General features: G+C 38.6%; 1 protein-coding gene across 1 annotated transcript; it reads left to right on the top strand.

Moving 5' to 3' along the window:
• Nucleotides 1-1,925: 1,925 nt before the first annotated feature.
• Nucleotides 1,926-22,785, top strand: CTR9 (CTR9 homolog, Paf1/RNA polymerase II complex component). The gene is made up of 25 exons (XM_036383869.1): nt 1,926-2,039; nt 3,808-3,906; nt 4,627-4,866; nt 5,227-5,344; nt 5,911-6,000; nt 7,274-7,422; nt 9,737-9,844; nt 10,335-10,442; nt 10,565-10,801; nt 11,538-11,627; nt 11,731-11,859; nt 11,964-12,147; nt 12,738-12,826; nt 13,085-13,270; nt 13,449-13,536; nt 13,792-13,940; nt 15,970-16,086; nt 16,243-16,388; nt 17,798-17,869; nt 18,695-18,830; nt 19,264-19,410; nt 19,844-20,001; nt 20,316-20,412; nt 20,730-20,842; nt 21,701-22,785. Exons 1-25 carry the CDS (start codon nt 1,995-1,997, stop codon nt 22,110-22,112), a joined length of 3,507 nt encoding a protein of 1,168 aa, XP_036239762.1. The 5' UTR covers nt 1,926-1,994; the 3' UTR covers nt 22,113-22,785.
• The last annotated feature ends 1,430 nt before the right edge of the window (nt 22,786-24,215 follow it).

Here is a 24,215-nt window from a genome sequence, read left to right as displayed (position 1 = left end):
GTAGTTTCATTAAGCTCAGTTTTCATTCCTGAAAAAGGTTTATAGTTCTATATTATAATGCAGTTGCCACAGTTTTGGTTTTTTTTTTACTGAACATAACATACATCACAAGTGAAACTTCAATTTGCTGTATCTAACTTTTGTTATATCAGTTTTTCTTGTTTAACAAGATTTTCTTAACAATACAAGTTTAAAAGTAGTAAATTCAATTTCCCCAGTAATAAAATCCAATGAAATAAAAACAAAAGACAGCAGGATAAAATAAGCCTCTTTTCTTGAAATGTCCCTAAGCACTCATAAAGTGAAAAAAGCAGCTGTTTTCACTAGAGCAATAGTTTACACACTAAAGAGATGCTATATTGCCAACAGTGACTTATTGTTATGAGTGTATATAGAAAGGAGTCTTCCAGCTTCAAACAATATAAAAGTCAATAGCATAGTAATAAAATTTTAAACTACTTAAAATGTGTGTTGTAGGCTTGTACCAGGGAGCAAGAATTGTTTTCCCTCCTTAACTTTGGCTTAATATTCTTAAGGTCTGACCTTATAAAAGCTTTCATTAAAACTAATTTTCTGTCCATGCAGAAATTAGTTTTCTACAGCCACTGGTGAACAAATACCTTAGGGACAGGCTGTCTTTTCAATCCAAGGAGCTTCAGCATTAACTAAAATATCTAAAAAGTAGTTTATTTCTGAAAAATCAGCTTATAAATCAGAAAAGAAGGCTTTGGAACTCTATTAATTAGCATGTGGCTCTGCATAGCATTGGTTCTGGCGTGTTTTTAGTGCAAAAAATACACGCTCCCATAAATTTCAACATCACTCTGCTTTCCTGCCACATTTCTCTAAAATATGTATTTATGGAAGAAATCTACTCAAAGAGTAGAAGACATATTTGGTAAATGCATTGGAGCAGGCAAGTCTGTTCAGAATAATTAGTGGATAAAGAAAAATCAGATCACATTCAAAATGTTAAGTAATCAAAAAATGCTACTTACTTCAGCTTCACAAAACAGCTGACACTGCAAGTCATCTAGTCATTACCCCTATAATATATAGGATTATAGTAATTCATACTTATTTTCAAAATAAAATTAAATAATTTAGTGCCTTATAGTTGTGACGATCAATTAATTCAAAGTTTTGTATTCTGTGGACGATTAGCTGTAAGACAAAATCAAGTTAGCTCTAGGGTTTAATAGGCTGTGTAAATACCATTGGAGGTTGGGGTTTTTTTTAATAATTTCTGTAGAAATGTGTCTGAGGATCTTTTAGTCTTACTACCCTTTCTTCCCCTTGATACAACTGTAAAAATGACCAAGATGGGTCATAGGTTACTGCGCTTGCTGTGTTTGATCTAAATATGCAATGTGTCATAATATCATAATAAAAAAACCACAATTAAGGAGCCCAATTGTGGAATTCCTTCTTTACTTCGCGCGTCCGTGAGGCTGAGTCCCTCACACTCACCTAACTACAATATAGTTGGCCCAGCTGAGGCTGAAAAATTGCAAATACGCATCAAAATATTACACCAGCTGAGCTAGTCGGATAATGTAAATTTGGATTTACACATTGGTTTCCCACGAAGATGGGGAAAACCCGCACGTTTTAACGCGTTTATTTGGAAACCTTTTGACGCTTTTGAGATGCCGTGAGGAGAGGCGCCGCCTGAGGGAGCCGTGTCCCACAGCCCAGGGAGCTTTACCCAGGTAAACCAGCTCCATTTACCGCTGGGTGCGTGTACGCACAGACACCGAGCATTGCCAGTCGGCGATCCATAGGTGTAGATACACCACTTCCTAGGGACAGGCGTGTGACGGGGAAAGAGCGAGCAGGGACCGCCCTTGTACCGCCCTCACACCGCCCCGGGGCCGGGCCCGGCCCGCTCCGCCCCGTTCCCGAGCACGTCCGGGTCGGGCGCTGCCGTGAGGGGAAGTGCGCGCGGCGGCCCCGGCCCGGAGAGTGGCGGCTGCGGCAGCGCTGTCGCCAAGATGTCGCGGGGCTCCATCGAGATCCCTCTCCGGGACACCGACGAGGCGAGTCGGGCGCGGGGAGGGAGGGCGATCCGTGCCGGGGCGCGGGCGGTCGCCGCTGCCGCCCGTGGTTGTGGCCCGGGCTCCGGGCGCGGGTGTCGCTCGCAGCCCCCGTGGCGGGGTCGCAGGTGCCTGTCCGGCCACGGTCGCGCCGGGCTTTGCTGTGTCAGGGTCTCTTGGTGTTCCTCAAGCAGCGCAAAGACACAGCCAGGGCAAAGGACTCGTTCTGTAAAGTTATTTCACCGTGGAGCTAAAAACTTAATTTAACTTTTCTTTATTTAAGGTACGCTGTCACAAGCCAAGGTTAGGTTCGGGAGAACTGTGTGGAGATTTGCAGCATATAACAAAGTTTGACGTTAAATTATGCCGTGGCAGATACTAAATTAATAGTGTAGCTAAGTAAGGTGTTGCAACATAATGCCTACAGGTTGAAGAATATTCTCTGTGAATATCTGGATCCCTACTCTTCTGTATACACACATATATCATACATATATACATGTCCACAGACACATTCATATATGCACAAATATATGCACAGAAACAAATTTCTGTATGGCTGCCATTGAGGTTTTAAGTCTCACAAAATTACTTTATTCTGTAGTGTTTACATGTTCAAGGGCATTTTCTTCTGTGACAGAAATGTCTGTTGAGGTGTCAACATGAATTATGATCTTGGTGCTGCTGTTGAGGCTAGGACTACTTGGAGATCCCAAAATTCTGAGTTGATCACTAGGGAATACAATAAAATACCCCTCTACTGACCCCTGCTCTTTTTTACTTCCATGTTTATTTGCTGTGTTGGTGATATCTTTTTCTCATTCATAACTATTTTAGTTGATGGATGAGGGCCATTATCTGTCAAACAGGAGGTGCTATGCAAGATAAACTAAAATGAGCAAAAGTTAAGCAGAAGTATGATATGATATTTGCTGATATTCCAAAGTCTTGTCTAGTCAAAACTAGAAGGTTTTATAAACTGGATTGCTCTAATTCAGCCTACAGAGGAGTCCCAGCATTGGTAATCAGAGTACAACAACTTCTTTCTTGCTGTAAAATTAACTTGTAACGCAGATGACTAATTATTAAAGGCAGCATCGCTGAGTAAGGTGAACTAACAAGCGGTTAAACTGTGTTCCCAAATACCCATCTGGGGAGTACCTGTTCCTTTTTCCTCATTTTATAATATCAGAAGATTAGATCAATATGGGAGACTAATACTCACAAAACAATGCCTGAATGATGAAAAGTTCTTGATGTCATTTGCTGGTCATATCTACAGTTGTGAATATTCAGAAATTTAGCTGCTTCAGAAGTCTCTTAATTTCCTAGGGCATAAGGATGATTTTAGAAAATTTCAGGAATCTGAGTCTTAGGTATTGATTATCTGACACTAGATTACTTTGAAGGTTTTGTCTCTGAGCTAGATCTCTATATTACCTGTAGGAAAAGTTTTAGAAAGTCAGCAGTGTGCAGTCAAGTTGATTACTAGCTGATTCTGAGCATGAAATCCATAGTGAAAGAAGTTGAATTAGCATCTCTGCTTATTCTCCCTCACTTGTATTCCAAACATTAGTTTGTCTTTTCTCTGAAGAGAGGCCATCTCTTTTATCTTGTACAGATTATCTCTCCTTCCTTTGTCCATAACCTTGTTTAAACACAAATAATTATTTATGTTTTGTGCTCTGACAGGTCCAGTTTCCTTTCAGCTCAGTGACAGACCATGTTTTTAATGCTTTGTGAAAAGATCATCTCTGTTGTTTGGTTCTAGGTTATTGAGCTCGACTTCGATCAGTTGCCCGAGGGTGATGAAGTTATAAGTATACTGAAACAGGAGCACACCCAGCTGCACATATGGATCGCCCTAGCGGTCAGTAGAGATACAAATTGTGCATTTAAATACTGTATTCACACAATCAAATCATGGTTTCCAGTTCCATTCTCTTATGACCAGTGATAACTGAGTTCCAGACGGGTACTTTATGGCGTCTTTCAGTCTTTGATTCTAGGCCAGATGTTTCTGACTGACATATGCATATTAGGATTTTTATTTAATCCCTTTTTCCTGAAACAATGCCTCTTGAGGGTTGCTTTCTATGTTTTTTCCCCCCATAATTTTCCTGGTTTGTGCCTTTGATTATGTGCTTCATAAAAAAGGAGGAGGCAGTATCTACACTGTGGAAACTATGGTTAAATGTCAAAATGTCAAAGAGGATTTTTCACTTATAAATAACTCAAAAAGTTGTGGTTTAAGGTGGTGAGGCACTGGCACAGGTTGCCCTTAGAAGTTGTGGATACCCCATCCCTGGAAGTGTTCAAGGGCAGGTTGGATGGGCCTTTGAGCAACAGGAAAGTGTCCCTGCCCATGGCAGGGAGGTTGGAACAAGTTTATGTTCAAGGTCTCTTCCATCCCAGGCCATTCAGAGATTCTAGCACAGAAAAATATTTGGCATTATCAGAAAACCTTTCTCTGATGATACCTACATTTATTTCTGCTTTATCCCTACATCCTAGAAAAAGTGCCAAGCATCAGGTTGGTGTGTTCTGTACTCACTGGGGTGGTGGTGTCTGTTCAAACTGTGTTTTGCAGCTGGAGTACTACAAGCAAGGCAAAACAGAAGACTTTGTGAAGCTGCTGGAAGCTGCCCGCATCGATGGCAACCTGGACTACAGAGACCACGAGAAGGACCAGATGACCTGTCTGGACACCCTGGCAGCCTACTATGTACAGCAGGCTCGGAAGGAGAAGAACAAAGACAACAAGAAGGAGCTCATCACCCAGGCCACCCTGCTGTACACTATGGCTGACAAAATCATCATGTACGATCAGGTAAAACAGATACCTGATCAAAAAAACGTTTTTGTCAATTAGTGATTGTAAAGAAAACAAGTATTGGTTCACTAAAGGGAAGCTAGAAGCTGCTCAGGCTTTAAAGTCTCGCGTAAGCAAAACTTGTTCTGAAATGTGCGTGGTGCCACCAGCAATAATTCTGTCTAGCTTGTCACACCTGATAGAACTACTTCAGTCAACTTTGGAGTTTGGGAAGGAAGGATTGGTATTCTCTTGCTTGATAAATGTAAGAGAAATAATTTGATTGTTAAAAGCATTATTCGGCAGTTAATCTTTTACATAGTCCAAACTTCATATTTTACAAAGATAAATGTATTGCAAATTCTTTCCTTTGTCTAGAATCACTTGTTGGGAAGAGCCTGCTTTTGCCTGCTTGAAGGTGATAAGATGGACCAAGCTGATGCACAGTTCCACTTTGTGCTCAACCAGTCTCCAAATAATATCCCTGCCCTACTCGGTATGAGTTTATGGATATTTGTAAAAACCTGGTCTTTGGTTGAGTTTTGGAATGAATTATGTGCTTAAGAGAGTGTGTGTAGAGAATGTGATCAAGACACACCTGGCAGAGACTAATTCAAATTTGGGAAGTACAAATATGAAAAATGCAATGCTAACTGTCGTCTTCTGAGACCCATGGGCATACATCCAGTCCAGCTATTTATGCTTCCCTGGTGGTGGCAGTGAAGCTGGACACTCTGTTAAAGGTGAAGTTACCACTTGTGAGGGGTCAACAGACTGTGCACTTGTAATTTAAGTTGTTTACTAGTCTCAGTAAGTATCTTTCCTCTGGACCAATAAGGAATTAAGTTTCTGTAGAAAAATATGAAAAGTAAATTTAATGTGTTTTCATGTTTGCTTTTTTCATACACTTGACATCATCAAATCTAATAAAAGTTGTCATTGTCTGAATTTCCTGTTAGTTTTTAACTGTAACTTTTGAAAATGGGCGCAGCACAAGTTAACCAAATAATACTTTAATTTCTGGTTTATAATCTTGATTTTATTCCTGGTATGTTCTAACAGGTAAGGCATGCATTTCTTTCAACAAGAAGGATTATAGAGGAGCCCTTGCCTACTACAAGAAAGCACTGCGTACCAATCCAGGCTGCCCAGGTAAGACAATATTTCCTACTGGAGGTATTTGCTGTCCTTGCAAACTAACTCAGGTCTTCCTAATTCAAATTCAAAGGGCATTTTTGTGGTCTATATCTGTCAAAAGAACCCCAACCCTCATTATAGAGGGATTTAGGCATTCATTGTCTTGAAGTATTTCTTAATATTTAGAGGAGGAAATTGTGTTTAGGAAAATACTGTTCTTTTTGGAGTATTACCTTTTAAAGAGGTATTAGAAAATGGGATTTTGCATGTAAGAGAAATTAAAGTTGTATGGAGAGGGAGAGAGCTGTTCAAGACTCTTGCAGAATTTCTTTCTCTGTAACCTCTTGGAATAAGGCTTCAGAAATGACATAATAATAAGACATAAAAAAGAAACAAGTCATAAAAAGCAAAATTCTACTTATAGTGCGTGATGTGAGTTTTCCTGGTTTTGTATTATTTTCTTTATGCAAAACTCTGGGAGTGATTTTAATGGCTGTAAAAGTGATACATGGCATTTAGATACATTAATTTGAGGTATTTACATTAAGGTCATAAATACTTGAAAGTCTGTTGAGAGATGTGATAGACTGCCATAACCTGTCTGAGAAAAGGTTTATTGCAAAGATAGTGTGTATTCTGTGGTCTGCTTTACCATAAGATTGATTGCTACAAAAGTCTTAGTTTTCGACAAACATCTTTCCTTTGCTCCCCTTTTTCTAATGGACACAGGTTTGAAACTGCTGTTTATAAATTCTCTGTACTCTTAGATCACAAGCAGTATGATGTGAATTTTCTGTATTAGTCCATCTGTACTTGGTCATGGAAGTTAGAGGATGATAAACAGCATGTGAATCAGTTGATCATTTGAGGAGAAATGCCAGCTAACTTGTTTATTCATCTGTATTTTCTGAAGACCTGCTAGTTTGGGGCGAACTTAACTTGCCTAAGAAATGTCCAGCCCTTCCATCTGGCAATTTTTTAATGCTTTTCTCTATTATTTTTTAATACATTCCCATAAAAGTAATTTTTTATTTGTTTGGCATTGGAGTCTGTGGGAGATAGATCAGTGTTCTGGGGTTTATCAAGAAATGAAGTCTTATTAATGTTTTCAAGTTCATTTTGTGGGCAGCCAAGTATGGGCTGCTGCCTGAAAAAACAGCAAATTGTTAGATGGCTTCACAGCCTTTAGGGAACTATGAAAAACTCTGCTTTTGCTCCAGGTTGTGAAAAAAAGAAAGGCACAAAGTTGAAACTTTGGGATTGTGAATGGTATCATGTTGTTCTCTAGCCGAGGTTCGGTTGGGAATGGGTCACTGCTTCGTGAAGCTGAACAAGCTGGAAAAAGCTCGCCTGGCCTTCAGCAGGGCTCTGGAGCTCAACTCCAAGTGTGTCGGGGCCTTGGTTGGACTGGCTGTTCTGGAACTCAATAATAAGGAGGTGGGTCTGACTTAGCAGGAATCCATGCTCAGTTCACTTTCTTTTAGCTAAAAAAAGCAAATTTTTTATCCTTTCAAAGATAATCCAATTTTGAAATGAGTAATAACTTTTGTGGTTGAATAATTTTAAGTCTGTGCTACCATTGAATGATATTATAGGTATGTGCTTGTGATGTGAGCAGAACATTGTGAATAGCTTTCTTCTGTTGTTAAAAATCTTCCATTCTTTTATTTATGCAAGAGTTAGGTACAGAAAAAGAGTGCTAGATTAACTGTTTCATTTAAAATAATAAAACTCCATGGTGAGATATGTGAAGGATAGTCAAGGTAAAAGATATTCCCAGGAGGTTAGTACAAGTTTTTTAGAAGTTTAGGAGTTAAAAACAAATTTTCAAACAAGTTTCAAAGTTACATTCAGGCATGCATGCTGCATGAGTAGGCAAGAAGAAATTTTAACTGGGCTGATAAAAGTACAATTAAGTAGTGATCCACCTTTCTAGGTGTTGTATCACTAGAAAAATACATGCAAATATAGCTTAGTTGGGATCGTTACTTCCTTAGCATGGATTAACCATCTCAGATATTATCACTGGAGGATGAGACCCTTAAGTGTTTTTAAAAAAATTCATATTGTTACATAATTGTATGTGGCTAAAATTTAGTGTGCTGCTTTCTATAGTTCAATAGAACTATACTATTCTATAGAACTATACTACTTCTTTCTATAGAAAGATGTTTTGTTAGCACAGAATGTTTGAAAATTTCTTGGTTTACTACTTTGTAAGGGAAAAAAAACCCTGTTATTACTTCATGAAGAAACTAAAAAAAAAGTGAGTATAAGAGGTTTTTTCATAAAACTACAGAAAGAACCAAAAATACTCTAAAGTCAAATTTTAATAAGTTCCACAGATGAGAAATTGATCATATTTGGTATCTTTGTCTTTCTTTTCCTGAAGATCTTTTGACTGAAGTTAAGGGATGAGCCCACTCACCTGAAGATACTAAAAGCTGAGCCACTCAAAGATGTTCTGTGTTCTTTCTAAGAAATATATCACCTGTGCTTTACTTCAAACTGTTCTCACAACTTTGTAGTAAAAGTTAGTGTAACATTGAAGAGTTAACACAGGAAAGGGAGAATACTCTGGGGAAAAGAGTCTCTGAATATCAAATTATTTGCTATCTTGTTTGTGCTTAGATATTTCCAATGTTTCTTCCTCCTATAAGATGTTATGATGTCAGATCAGAGTTGAGATCACACTGTGCTCTTATTGAGGTCTATCTGAACTGTTTTTCTTAAATAAAAGCACTTAGAGCTTTGGGACCTCTACCCATCTACTGGATTGGGTTGAAGTTGGACATGAGACTCAAGGTACTGGAGAACTTGGACGAATCCACAGTGTGGTTATAAACCACATTAACCTTTGAAAATGAAGGCATGAAAGATTCAATATTTCCTTATCCAGGTGTATTGTTATGCTAGGTTTGGAAAGATTGCACCTGTTCAAACTGAAATTGATTTTATTTGCCTTCATGTTACATTTTAACCTCTTAAAACCTAATCTATTCAGTAAGACAGCTTTCTTCTCATCATAATTACATAGTAAAGCATAGCTGTTAGATGATTTCGTGATAGCATTTCTGGTGTTTCTCTTCAGAAATAAGTACACATTAAGCTGATGTGTTTGTGATACAGATTTCATAGTTGTCCTAAATAAAGAACAATTATTTTATCAATTGTGGATTTGAACTTGTAGGTAAATTACATTTTTACCTGTGGGAAGCTTTCTTTAAAGTGTAAAGCTTCTTTAGAAAAGAGTAAGTTGATGCAATGACATTTCTATGTAAACACCTCAAACTCGCACTGATTTTAAAACGAGATCTAAAGATGTTGTTTAGAATTTGAACATGAAAATATCCTCATTCCACTGTTGAATGAATTGTGTAAACATTGAAACCTGAACCAAACAGGCGCTGGGGACACTGAACGGTAGAAGGAGCAGAAGGAAAGCTGTCTGGGCTGTGAGTGTGACATGTCAAAGGACATCACACTAAGTCTTTTGGGTTTTTTTGCTTTTTTTTTTTCCTAGAAAGTCCTGCTGTACTCTTTTCCATCCCTGTGTGGTAGCTTCATTTCCCATTTTCCACCTGTATGCTGCAGGAAGAAAAGCCTGTAGCTGAATTTACTTTTTTTTTTTGTGAGCTCAGTATGGTGTTGTCAGAAATCCTTGAGCAGCCTAGACTGAAAAATGGTTTTGAAGATGGTAATAAGATACAGATACTGAGGTGCTGCTGATACCTGTCAATGTTTCATTTAGGCTGATTCCATCAAGAATGGTGTTCAACTCCTCTCTAGGGCTTACACAATTGATCCCAGTAATCCAATGGTGTTGAATCACTTGGCTAATCACTTCTTTTTCAAGAAGGTAAGAGATCCCTGAAATTTTACAGTTAAATGCTTGATAACCTCTTAACAATAAGAATTTTGGTGTTAGATTCAAATACATTTCATCAGGTGCCTAATATCTGTTAATCTAGATAAAGAAGTGTGAGGTTTTTGGCCTGAATTTTGTATGAACTTTTCTCAAGAAAACCAAGAAAGGTACACTTAATTAAATCAAAATCAACTTTGTGTCCTGAAGGGGTTTTGGGTTTTTGATGTTTGGAATTGGATTTTTGGTTGGTTGAGGTTTTTGTTGGTTTGTTTTTCCCCCTCCTCACTCTTCCATGCTTTAAAACATGAAATAGAGAAAAGATTAGTAACAGCTAAAACTAAATCTATTGTTATTTAGTCAGTGCTGTGAGTAAAGCTTTGTCATATTTTCCAGCTATCCATGTTTAAATCATAAAACCACTTGACCATAAATAAAGTGAAGACTTCCAAATTTCATTTGACTTCCTTTGGTTTTTTGTCAGGACTATGGTAAAGTACAACACTTGGCTCTTCATGCTTTCCATAACACAGAAGTGGAAGCCATGCAGGCAGAGAGCTGTTACCAGCTGGCACGGTCTTTTCATGTACAGGTAGGGCAGTTTTTAAAAGTCCCCTTTGAGTACACATTTTTAAAAAGTCTCTGTTATAAAAGTTCATGCAAAGGTTGCCTGTAAAAACACTGACTGTTCTTCATTTAATTCCTTTTAATTAGGAAGATTATGATCAAGCTTTCCAGTATTATTACCAGGCCACTCAGTTTGCCTCGTCTTCTTTTGTACTTCCGTTTTTTGGATTGGGTCAAATGTACATTTATCGAGGGGACAAAGAGAATGCTTCACAATGCTTTGAAAAAGTCTTGAAAGCCTACCCTAACAATTATGAAACTATGAAAATCCTTGGATCTCTCTATGCAGCTTCAGAAGACCAGGAGAAACGGGATATTGCAAAGGTGAGTTTTCCTTCCACCAGCATCGTGTTCATTTGCAAGAGTAGAACTAGGAAATCAGACTTGAAATCAGATTGTTCCTTAAGTTGAATAAAACTCAGGGTTAGGTGGCTGTAGATATGGAATATTTCATATAGGCTGTCGTGAGGGGTTTTCCTGTCTGTGAAGAGTCACAACTTCTGGGCAGAACTGAGACTCTCCTGGGCTCTGGGTAAAGCATGTCCAGGAATTTAGAGAAGCTCCAGCCTCATGTCTCTGTTTGGTACGTGAAAAGAGCAGAATTCTTTCCATATATATATAAAATTGTCTGAAGATGGGAAGTTAGCTCATGATATCCTGAAGAGAGCAAATCAGCTGGTGATTTCCAGAAAGCACTTGTCCTGTCTGGGCTTATCTGGAAGGACAGTGATGCTTTTTTTTTTAATGAAAGGTATTTTAAATCTAATGTTGGGTAGATAAATGCAAGAAATGTTAGACATTTCTCTAGCTTTTTATGTTGGTCTAATAGCCTTTGTTTCTCTAAGACTTGAAGCAGGTGTTCTGTTCTACAGAAGAATGAAATAATGAAGGAAGAAAACTAATGCAGATTGGTTATTGGGCAGATGTTTAGGATGTCTGCTTCTGCAGTATGGTATATCTTTCTAGTGTTAAGGTGGATGCCTTCACTCTTTCTTTTATTTCCATTTTTTTAAACAAGCTGTGTGTCTTTGAAGTGGCATAATTGTCTTCTGTTTTTCAGGGCCATTTAAAGAAAGTCACAGAACAATATCCTGATGATGTAGAGGCATGGATTGAGCTAGCCCAAATTCTAGAACAGACTGATATACAGGTATTATTAATACTCACTTGGTGAATTGTGTGTGTGCTTTTCATAAGAGCTTTTAGAGCTCATTCTCTTCTTTCTTTCATCCACTTTCTGTTTCTTTCCAAAGGGTGCTCTGTCAGCCTATGGAACAGCCACACGCATTCTGCAGGAGAAAGTACAGGCTGATGTCCCTCCAGAGATCCTGAATAACGTGGGTGCCCTGCACTTCAGGCTGGGAAACCTGGGAGAAGCAAAGGTATGCAGTTACTCACAGTTTGAAGGGTGTTTCTTGGTCACACTGAAGTTTTTGGTTGAGGACATTCTGGAGTGCTTCATTGCTCTTTTCTTTCTGTGCTTCAGAAATACTTCCTGGCGTCACTGGATCGTGCGAAAGCAGAAGCTGAGCACGATGAGCATTACTACAACGCCATCTCTGTGACAACATCCTACAACCTTGCCAGGCTCTACGAGGCCATGTGTGAATTTCATGAAGCTGAAAAGCTCTATAAAAACATTTTGAGAGAGCATCCAAATTATGTTGATTGTAAGAAACATTTGGTATTTCAGTTCTACAGCCATCCTTAAAATACCAAAAATCTTCTGATTGACAGTGTCTTCTGCTTTCCTTATGTCTGTCTTCCCTTGTTTTCACAGTAGCATTGGGGCTGAGTAGCCAGTGCTATTTGCCACAAGCTGCAGCACTCATCATGCCCCAGCCTCATCTGTAGCCTTTTCCCCGCTTGTTTTCCATTGTCACCTGCAGATACCCTTCCCAAAGCTCGTGGAGATGGGAGAGCTATTTAAAGTGGAGGGAGGAGAATTATGTAACTGATGGATCCTTATTTCTTTGCAGTTTTTCAGCTGTCTTTAACTTATGAAGCCAACTTAACACATTCACAATAGTTTAACTATACAAAACCTGCAGTTTTCGTCTGGCCATCAGGGGTGCAAGTTCCTCTTCACATCATATTTCTTGTTGTGAATAGAATATGAAAGGTGTCTTAGTGTTTGCTGTCCTTAGCCGATCAAGAGAAAGATTGCTTTTGAAATTGATGCATGGACAATATTTTCTTTGTACAAGATGACTTTAACCTGTTCAATGATTCTTATTTCATTTTCTATCTTTATTTCCAGGCTACTTGCGCTTGGGAGCTATGGCCAGGGATAAAGGGAATTTTTATGAGGCTTCTGATTGGTTTAAAGAAGCACTTCAGATCAATCAGGTTTGTACCCCTATCAGTGTTTCACATTAAAACACACTAAATAATAAGCTAACTTAAAATTTAATTTTCCTCTTTTTGTGATTTTAATTTGTTTAAACTAGGGGAAGAAGAGAGAGCTACCAGATCTGCTGTCTGTGTTTTGTTTGGGGTTCTCTTGAAAATGGAATTATGTTTAAGAATAGTAACACTTTATTCTTGAAAAAGAACCCTTGCAAAGGAAGAGAGTGCTTTTGTAACTTAGAGTTAATTTTTATTTAGGATCATCCAGATGCCTGGTCTCTGATTGGCAATCTTCACTTGGCTAAACAAGAGTGGGGTCCAGGACAGAAGAAATTTGAAAGAATATTGAAGCAGCCCTCCACACAAAATGATACATATTCCATGCTGGCTCTTGGCAACGTCTGGTTGCAGACTCTCCATCAACCCACAAGAGACAGAGAAAAGGTAATGGGCATCTCTCTGCCCTGTGTGTGGGTTTGTTTGTTTATTTTTGTATGTTGTTAGCTGTTCAGAACCTCTTCTTGATGTCTGTTTGGCATCTTCTAGTTCATAAAATCTCTGGGTAGATCTTTAATACCCCACTTTAGAAGTGAGTGATGAATTGGGGCATTTCTTTCTGCAGGAGAAGCGTCACCAAGACCGTGCATTAGCCATCTACAAGCAAGTCCTCAGAAATGACCCAAAGAATTTGTATGCTGCCAATGGCATAGGTGAATATCAGACTCTGGTTTTGCTTCAGAGGTGATCATATTCTTAAGTTTCAGGGGTGATCATATTCTTAAGTTTCATGCTTTAATAGCGAATTGTTTTTTCAGGGCCTGAGCACTGTAGAGTGGAGCCCAGGAAATGGCAGCTATGTCAGTTTTTGAAGGGACACTTTATTGAGGCAAATTGAATTTTCTGTGCTAGGAGTGCACAGTGCATGAAGCTGGAAGCTCACACTGTCCATATTCCTCTCCCCTCAGGAGCTGTCTTGGCACACAAAGGATATTTCCGTGAAGCCCGTGATGTTTTTGCCCAAGTGAGAGAGGCCACAGCAGATATCAGCGATGTGTGGCTGAATTTGGCACACATCTACGTGGAGCAGAAGCAGTACATCAGTGCTGTGCAGATGGTAGCATCTCCACCTTGAACTACCTCCTGTCTTGGCTCACATAACTTCTAGATGTCTCTCTGTTGTCAGGGCAGCTGGGAAAGTTTCTGAGCAGTGTTTTAACAAGTTCTAAGCCTATTTCTAACAAGCTGTTGGCTGTCAAGTCTAGATTTAGTAACAGACTGCCAAATGTGGGTAGCGGGTAACAAAGCACTTAGCATATTTTATACTTTTTTTTGGTAGTAGGGTTAGAATTTTGGTTGTGGAATAAATTATTAGCCAGCGTGGTTTCAGTCAGTGTAGTTACTGTATGTGATTTACATGCAGATATTTCCAAAGTAAGTAAATACAATTTGCTGCCGGGGTTTTCTTTTAAATAGCAACAATTCCCATTTTTGTTCTTATAAATCACCACATGAATACTTTAAGAGTTACCTTAAAAGCTGACTGGGCTATAATTTCACTCACCACAGTTAAAATCACAAAATAATTCACGTTGAAAGAAATCTGTTGAGGTCAGCTAGTCTGACCTGACCAAGCAAGTAAATGTTCAAGTGTCAACCTGTTCTGAGTAAATTGACTCAACTAGTTGATGAAAAGCATACAAATAAGCTTAAAAGCACAGCATATGTTGAACAGGACAGAAACTAACATACTTGTGTCATTTAAAATGAGTCCTTATTGAGGCTCAAAGGCACTTCATTCAGAGCTGTTCTGAAGCTTTTTGTGATGCTTAATAAAGAAGTGTTTACTGCGCCTTTCTTACATGCTCAGGAGCTCAGTAGTCACTGTCCTCCAGTGAGCTATTGTTAGCAAGCTTTGGCAACACAGTCACATTCACTCTGTTGTGCTTGAATGGGGTCTGTTGTTTTTTTAGCACTTTGACTATTTTTATTGACAAAAAAACCTAATTAAAATCTCATTTTAGCAATTGCTTAAGCAGTGAATTACAGTGGGGAAGTGGGTATCACTTTCATCTATCGATTTGGGAGAAAAAATATTTTACTCATTTGCTAATTTATTTAAGAAAAGGTGTTATTAGAAATGTGTTTGTTTACTGAAGTGTTTTATCGTTCCCTGGGTTTTGCTATGCAGTCACAATGTGAAATACATTATATTGGACTCAAAGGGAGACAAATTGAAATTGCTAGCCCATCTTACTGCAGCCACAATAATTATCCTACTGAGTTCTCTACCCTAAAGCATACAAATCTGAGGCAGGCTTGAGCTAAACACAGAATCTTGGATCCTGAAGGTGCTCACAACACAGTGAGATCCAAGAATAACAACCTCAGGTGTTGCAGTTCAGGGCAATTTTTCTGTACTTGAGCTGCAAATAAAATATGCTTTATATTCCTTCCTGTTTTGGAGGCTTAGAGAGGGTGAAGGGTTCCTTGAGAAAAGAGTATGTCAAACAGAAGGTGCTTTTTACTGAAAATGATAACATTTGCTATCTTTTAAGCCTTTAATTCTAGACCCACAGAAGTTAGAGTAACAAGTCATCTTTTACACTTTAGAGAAACTGATATCCCTTGGCATGGGTAAGTTCCTCAGCTGAGTGGACAGAGCAAAGTTGAGATATCTGGAAAGTCTGATTTTTTTTTTTTTTTTTTACTAATTACATCAGATATATAGAATTAGTATATTAGATATATTTCAATTTGTAAAATATCTGACATGAATAAAGAAAATAGATTGTTTTTTCCCCCCACATACTGTGAAGAATATTTGAGTGATCTTAAAATGAGTCATGTTGGTTGGACTTTGTGGCAGTAAATGCTACTTTAAAAAGTATTCTTTTGTACTTAAGACCTACAGAGCCTTCTGAGCTGCAGCCACTTTCTAGAAAAAATCAGGTACTTGCTATGGAATAGGAGAATGTTCTGATCACTGAAAGGGAGGCACCCATGTTGCATAACACACTTGTTTAAAAAACAAAAAGCATATTAGCAGTAATGCTTTTTGGGATTAGAAACATTTACTAGAGTTAGCTAACCAAAATAACAAACCACTGTTGCCTCTCACTTTGATTATTTTTCTTTTATTTCAGTATGAAAACTGCCTCAGAAAGTTCTATAAGCATCAAAACACTGAAGTCTTGTTATATTTGGCCCGGGCACTGTTTAAATGTGGCAAATTACAGGAATGCAAACAAACTTTGTTAAAGGTATGGATCTAGAGCATCATGGATCACAGAATAAAATTACTGTTAGTTGTGTTTCTTTAAATTTGGTGGTCTGGGGTTGAAATGATGGTGTTTATTCTCTTTATGTCATTTCTGTATCACGTTGTAGCTTACCTTAAAAACATGGTTTTTTTCCAGGCCAGGCATGTGGCTCCAAGTGATACAGTCCTCATGTTTAATGTCGCTTTAGTGCTGCAAAGACTTGCTACCTCTGTCCTGAAAGATGAAAAAAGCAATCTGAAGGAAGTCCTTAATGCTGTGAAAGAGCTGGAGCTCGCCCACAGGTAAAGAGGGTTTGTTTCTAATCCTTATAATCCCTGTTGTTGTCCCCTACAGTGTACTTGCAGTACTGAGCACAAATCTGGTTAGAAGAGCAATCATCTTCTACAAGGCACTGTGTAATTCCAGAGTTTCTAATAGGAAAACAAAATATTGGGCCTGACAAAACTGTGTGGTTCAGGCTTTGTTCCAGAACCAGTTTTGTTTGACCAGGTGCCACTATGTGTTTCTCAAAGAGTTTTGTTATTGCTATGACCAAGATGCTCTTCTTCCCAGAAATGTACAGTTGAAAAGATGTTGATAATTATTCTACAACTTGAATACTATTTTAAGACTTCTTTCAAAGCAAACTATAAGGCTTAAAAGCAAATCTGTTTATCTTACATAAGCATAATTAATGACTAGCAGTCCCTAAAGACTAATTTCACCCTCCTTTTGGCAAGTAAAGCCCACATACTGTCACAGTTTAAGAACAGAAACAGTTTCTTAAGTGCATTTGAGATATTTTAGTTCTGTTTAAAAAACAATAATAGAAAATTTTGTGTAGACACCAGTGTGATTAATCTGATCCAGTTGTCACCATCCTTGAACAGCGCTTTCAACCATTTATCCTTCTCCTAGGTGTAGCTGGTGCATGATTTGTGCATTCCTAGCTCTGCTGTTATGTTGAGGATGGAAGTTCTAACTTAAGTTCTAACTTAAATTTAATGAGAAGCTTGTTATTTACTGTCTTGAAGAAGTTGCATGATTTTTTTTTTGCCTATTAACTAAAATTTTTGGAAAATACTCTCCATAGTCTAGACCTCAAGCAAGGAATTTTTATATTCCTATGCCCAAGAATTTGAGTCTAGCACAAAACCACTTCATTTGGAATGTGTTCAGACACAGGGTAGGTATATGGGAAGAAACTGTGGCAATCTTGAAAGTTAGAAGTAATTTTCTTTTAAATTTGAGAAACTTTTCAAAGCACTGATCATCATATCTTACTTGGAAGTTTGTTTATTCCCAAGGGCCTGTCCACTAGGTCAAGGAGGCTGTTCTGAAAAGATTTTTGAAAAACAAATTTCCCTTCCTTCTCTTATGCTGAATTCAGGCATGTAATCTGTGACAGATAAATCAATCTTTTGGGTCAGCAATATTCTTACTGATAGGAGCCAGCAAATGAAATTTCAGAACTCTCTTTAGAATTTTTCCTCTCCAGAGTGGTTTTAGAATGCTTTAGATTTGGAGTACTCTGAATGCACTTTTTAACTGGTAAAAGGTGCTGGCACAGAGGAAATTGGTGGGATTTCCTCATCTTTTGAGTTCTACAGGTTTGTAATTCAGGACTAAATGGCTTGTTTTAAGGCAAAATTGCAGTAAATATGTAAGTAATGCTATCTTTGCTTACTTTGGTTTCTTGTGATTTCCTCAGGTACTTCAGTTACTTGAGTAAAGTAGGTGATAAGATGAGATTTGACTTGGCACTTGCTGCTACAGAAGCCAGGTAAAAAAATAAAACAAAAACAACCCACAAAGAAATCTTTCATTCAGATTTTAAGGGGAATATTTTTTGTCCTCTTTTTTGGGGTTTTTTTTTTAGTATTAAAACTAGATTCCAAAATTTCAACTGTCAGACTGATAGAACAGTAGAAATACAAGTGCCAGGGTCACTCCCTACTACTGTTTCATTCTTTTCCTGTGTTTCACTTCTGCACATTCTTGTAAGATTTCCACAGCCCCATACAAATATTGTGTGTTGGCCATCCTGCACTGTACATCTGAATGGGTATCATTGAAGCACTTTGTGCAGAGAAGAAAATTTCAATATTAAAGAAATGTCATTTTGGCATCAGCGAAGAGGGGGTTGAAAGCACCTTGCTTTAAAGTTTTGTGTGACTTGGACACTTTATGCAACCTTAACTCTCATACTATTGGGTTTTTTCAAGCTTGAATTTTGCCCTACCTTTCTAAAAGGATTTGTTAGGTTGTTGTGATTCAATACAAGTTCTTATTAACCATACTTCTGAAGCTCTCCAAATTGGTTGGCATGATTCCTTTTATGTTCATGTGTGGGTTTTCTGTATATGAATTGGCTACGTTTGAAGTGTGAATCAATATGTTCTGAAATTACCCAATGGAAAATAAATTAGCTTACTAAAAATGCTTTAATTTACTCAAAAATCTGCACTGCTCTTCTTTGTGCTATTTCAAGTAGCTGTTTTTTTAGTTCATTGAGGATATGAATGTAGTGTTTGATGCAGGCACTTTGTAAAAGCATTTCTTCTTGTGTTTGCCACCTTGCCTTACCTGAGAACCTTGGATTTTGCAGGCAGTGCTCTGACTTACTGAGCCAGGCCCAGTATCATGTGGCTCGGGCACGCAAGCAGGATGAGGAGGAGAGGGAGCTGCGTGCCAAGCAGGAGCAGGAGAAGGAGCTGCTTCGCCAGAAACTGCTTAAAGAACAGGTTTCATCCCACTAAATTCTGTATATTGCATTTTATAAGTGCACACACTGACCATACCTGCTCCTGCTGCTCTGGGGTGGTACCTAGTAGCTGTTTTTCTTAGTCATAGTAAGTGCCAGCTGAAAATATTGCAGCTAACAGGTGATGCTCTTTCTTCCCCATAGCCTCAGAAATATTTAGTTGTATGATGAAATAAAATAGATGTGCCAGAAGTTCTGCCATCAGCCTTTTTACCTATTCTACTGTGGGCTTTTTTGTTGAAAACTTTTTTACAAAAAACTTTTTTTTTTTGGCATGTGCATCTTCTGCTGTGACACAGAGCATCAAAAAGCAATTTTCCAGTCTCCTGACAGCAAATCATTTCTGTGCCTGCTGTTATAATCACTGTGGGGTGCAAATACAATGGTAATGGTTGGCTTCCTTGGTGTTTCAGGAAGAGAAGCGCCTGAGAGAAAAAGAAGAGCAGAAGAAACTTCTGGAACAAAGAGCTCAATATGTGGAGAAGACCAAGAATATTCTGATGTTCACTGGTGAAGTAGAAGGATCAAAGGAGAAAAAACGTGGTGGCGGTGGAGGCAGGGTAGAACAGAATGTTTTAATCTCTTTTTTTGCTTTTTATTTCTTTTAAACCTCCTTAATTTTCCCCTTCTGATATATAGTCTCTTGCAGGAGCACAGGTTTTTAATTTCAAACTCCTAGGTTCTACTGAGTAAAATTGCGCAGGTTTAATACTAAAATGTGAGAATTGGAAGCTAATACTTAAAAGTTCTGAGCGTGGTGGCATCATTAAAATATATTCAATTGTTAAAATAACAGAAGATTATCTTATGTGCCAATTCTGAACAGGTTTCTAAATTATACCTCTCTGGTGCCAACTTTGCCATAGTCTCTAGAAGGTCTGTATTTTCGTTTCTTCCAGAACATGTTCCGCTGAATTTCCATTTTGAAGTGGTTTCTGGTAGCCTTGTAACTGGGATGTGAATAATAGGTTGTGTTGTCTGTGTTTCTTACAGCGTTCCAAAAAAGGAGCAGGGGAGTTTGATGAGTTTGTCAATGATGACAGTGATGAAGATCTGCCCATCTCTAGAAAGAAAAAGAAGAGGAAGGGCAGTGGCAGTGAACAGGATGGAGAAGAAGAGGAGGGTGAGAGAAAGAAGAAGAAGAGGAGGAGGTAGCTGATACTTTAATTAATTAATTAGTAATTAATGTCAATTTAATACTAGACTTCCCTGAGCAATAGTAGGGCTTTTAAGTAAATTCTCTGCAGTCTTTTGTAACAGTTTAAAAGCAAACTCTTATCAAGATGTCACATGATTATTTTTTACTAACACATTACACTTTATAAGACTTAAGCAACCACTCTGCAGAGGAAGTAGGAGTAACACTTGAAGAACTGGGCATTTCTTGAGATTGGTATTTTTGTATTTTTTAAGGGTTTTTTGCAATATTATGCTTTATGCCATATAAAATGTGTTTCTGTTCAAGACCCCAGAAGGCAGATGAGGGGAGTGATGATGAGGAACACGAAAACGGCCCGCGGCCTAAGAAGCGACGTCCACCCAAAGCAGAGAAGAAGAAGGCTGTAAGTTAACCCTGAATAACTGCATCACTCTCTAAATAAGTGTTTAGAGTTCAGCATTACCCTGGTCAAGAGAGATTTATTAGTGTTGAAAATTACAGCAAAACCTCCTGAAGCCAACTGCTCTTAGAGCTTATTTTTGTCCTCCTCCTGTGTTGCTATTGCTGCTTCAAGGATGAAAAGATATTTCCAAGTCCATCTAGAACTAAGTGATAGTAAATGGAAAATTTTTTTAGAGCTTGTCTGGTTTTCTGAACGTCTTTTTACATTTGGGCCCTGTGCCACATGAACAAGCAACTCTTTGTTTTCCCCCTATACAGCCCAAACCAGAGCGTCTGCCTCCTTCAATGAAAGGAAAGATCAAATCAAAAGCCATCATTTCATCAAGTGATGATTCTTCTGATGAGGACAAACTCAAAATTGCTGATGATGGGTAAGAACCTTAATTAACTTTGTATGAACTTAGAGTTTCAATGCATGCCTTCAAGAGAAAATGCAGTGTTAATGAGATAACATGAAGATAATGAGAAGTTTTTCATTGTACTCGCAACATCCCTTCCCAGTTCAAATTAATTCCACTCATTCTTCTAAAACCAGTGTGAAAAATGCATGTATTTTATGATTGGCTTTTTGCAAATATTAAAATGAATATTCTATGTGTTGTGTTAGAAAGTAAAGCTGTATTAATTCTCTTAAGTAGTGTATTAGATATAGTTTTATGTTAGAAAAAAGTTAAAATAGAAACGATGCTATGTAGGGTACTTTTAAAGAAAGGACTTGCAGCGAGATAGCAGCCACAGGACACCTAATTTTTCAGAGAAGAAGAATTTATTGCCCTCTTATCAGAAGAAACGAACTTCTTCCCGCCTCCAAGGCGCTGTTAGGATTCAGAAGAAGAAGTTGGTGATGACCAGACAGAATCCTGTGTTTGAATGGAATTTATGCATCATGTATCAAGTGTATGAATATGTAACAGGCTATTGCTTTTAAGAGTTTAATCCTCTGTTAACGGGGGTCCCTTTTTGGGCTCATGCTGCCCAGAAAAAGGTACCCGGACGTCCGTAATTCTTTGTCTTTATTGTCTCATATTGTCCTAATTCAGTTTGTCCAAATTATTATTCCTCTAATTGTATTACTATTTTTATAACCATTTTATTACTTTTAAAATTTTAAAAACAAGTGATTGGCATTTTTCACAGCTAGCATGACCCAAATCCTGGTGTCTTGCTTTATGTATCAGCTAAAGGGAGCACCTTTTAATACCATTTTTTCCCTCTGCTTTTCCCCACAGGCACGCTAGAAATAGCAACAGTGATTCTGAGGAGGGCGAGCAGCAGCACAGCAAACGCATTGTTTCCGACAGCGATTCCGATAACAGGAACAAGTCGGGCAGCGAGGCCGGCAGCCCCCGCAGGTCCAGCGCCCGCGCCTCTGAGGAGGAGTCTGACAGCGACCGGTCCCCGAGGAAGAGGCGGCGCTCGGAGTCGGAGCAGTCGGACAATGAGTCCGTGCAGTCGGGGAGGAGCCGCGGCTCCGGCGGCTCCGAGAACGAATCGAGGCCGGCTTCGCGCAGCGCCGAGTCCGACAGGGACTCCGAGAGGGGCTCTGACCACGAGGGGTCTGCCAGAGCTTCTGGCAACGAGTCCGAGCCAGAGGCATCCAATGATGAGGGCTCTGAAGGGGGCTCGGATGACAGCGATTAGAGATGAATTACAGACCCTATTTTTAAAAAGTTCATGTAAATACATCTCAGTTACAGGGGAGACAGAATTTTTATATTTCAAAACTGTGATTTAAAGAACCTTAATGTTTTAGTAAACTGTTGTGAGACCTTCTTGTGATTCTTTCTATTAGTTACTAATGGATGTTCCTTTAAGTTGGCTTATGGTGTATTTTTAAATTTAAACCACTGTAGGTGCACAGAATCTCTGTCCTGTAGTCAGCACACCAAGGATGGAATGCATGTAAAAACTATGGAACATAAAATCTCCTTAGGTGGTTCAGTGTGGCTGAAACTTTGTTCTGTGATTAAAGATGCATAGATGGATCTTAAAATCCTACCAGATGCAACAAAGAGCTATGGATATTTATCTTTTTCCTCACTCGGAGTAAAGGTCAGTAGGGAAGTTTTTCTTACTTTCTATTAAAGAATAAATGTGCCACAATGCAGCTCTTTTATGTTTTCAAGGATATGTTCTTTTGCTTCTGTTTTTATGTTAAATCATTTGAAAATGTGCAGATCTTAGAGAAATTTTATAAACTAGTGATGCAGATTTAGATGAAATATTTAAATTGGCTGGTAAAGACATTTGGGAGAACTCTGTATTACTTGAGAAAGGTAAAGCTGCAAGTGTCACAATAAAATGTTCTTGCTTATTTGCTTGGAGTGATTTATTTTACTTCTTAGAAGGTACAAGCAGAATACCTGAAAAAGTTGAATTTGGCATCTCTTTGGAGGAAGTGGTCCTCCCTGTATTGTAAGTACATGGCTTTGGAGCTAAGTCCTTTCACGTAATGTGTTCAGGAATAACAATGAAAAATTGCTGTGCTGTAGACTAAATTGGATTTCTCTCCGTGGTTCTGGAAAGGAAATGTTTTCCTCTTTTTCATTGGTCATTAATTCCTATGTCAAGCATTTGCTAAGAGAAGATTCTGTAGGTCTGGATAGTGTATTGCTACCAATTCTAATAGACTGTATGGCCTAAATATGTTGCCTTGTTTTTAGGAGCCTGGATTGTCACTACTGATAGTTCACTTGAAGCACTACGTGAAAGTGATGTTTCCCATGCTGCTATTTCTGGTTTGTTGTGAGCATGAGCTGTTCTCATTGTGGATTGGTTTGTTCATGTGTTTGTGGGCTGTTGGTAACCATAGCAGACAGCAGAATGCAGAACACTCGAGAAGTCTCTCCTTGTGGCTCAGTTTGGTATCAAGTTTGTATCTGTGTTCTTACCTAAATCTTAGCATCAGAGTAGAAGAACAACCCTCATGTTTGCTGGGTCAGAGCAAAGCTGAATCATGACCCAGAACCACAGGGAAGCAGTGGATAGCTGAGCTGGGAATGCTTGGTGTCACATGGCTTCATTTATGAGGCTGTGGAAAGTGTGAGGAAATTGGTGCAGCTCAGGAAAGCTGATACGTGCAAAGTGAAACAAATGGAGCACAGACAGCAGTGGCAGGTGTGAGAGTAGCCACCTCTTAACAATAGGAAGGAAAAAGATGTACAGCACTTACTATGGGATCTTAGAAACTTTTCTCTGCTTCAAATACACCTCTGCTGTCATAGCTTTATCATGTTACTAATTCTGTCTTGTGAAAAGTCTGCAGTTTTTGTTTGATGCTGTATGTACAGGAAATACATTTTGTGTTGGCTAAAGATAGCTGTAGATGATGAAGTGCTGTGTGGGTCATCAGACCTAACATCCAGCTGGAGAGAAATGCTTTCTGGAAGTAAAATAACAGGGATTTTCAGACATCTCTTGTGAGAGATATTTTTGTCTCTTCACAGAAAGGAGTTGTATAAGGAGAGGTTATGACTTAATACAGCTTGAACTGTGTGATGTACAAGAGGCCAATCAACAGGGACAGAAAGGGGACAAGGGATGCTTTTGCTTCACTATTCCTCTGCTTTTTTGTAGCAAAAGAGGAATCAAAAAGCCACCAAAAACCAGAAGTAATTTTCTTTTTTCTTCCCTTTGAGAGGAAAGTTAATGGGAGGATTAAGATTATGTAAAAAGTCATGTGTTACTGTAATTGGTTAGAAAGCTGTGTTTTAGCTTAATTCATATTTTCTAATGCTTGTTTTT

Source organism: Molothrus ater, chromosome 6, assembly GCF_012460135.2.
Source record: "Molothrus ater isolate BHLD 08-10-18 breed brown headed cowbird chromosome 6, BPBGC_Mater_1.1, whole genome shotgun sequence".
NCBI lineage: Eukaryota > Metazoa > Chordata > Aves > Passeriformes > Icteridae > Molothrus > Molothrus ater.
The sequence above is the reverse complement of the archived record's forward strand: the minus strand, read 5'-3'. Positions and strand labels throughout refer to the sequence as shown.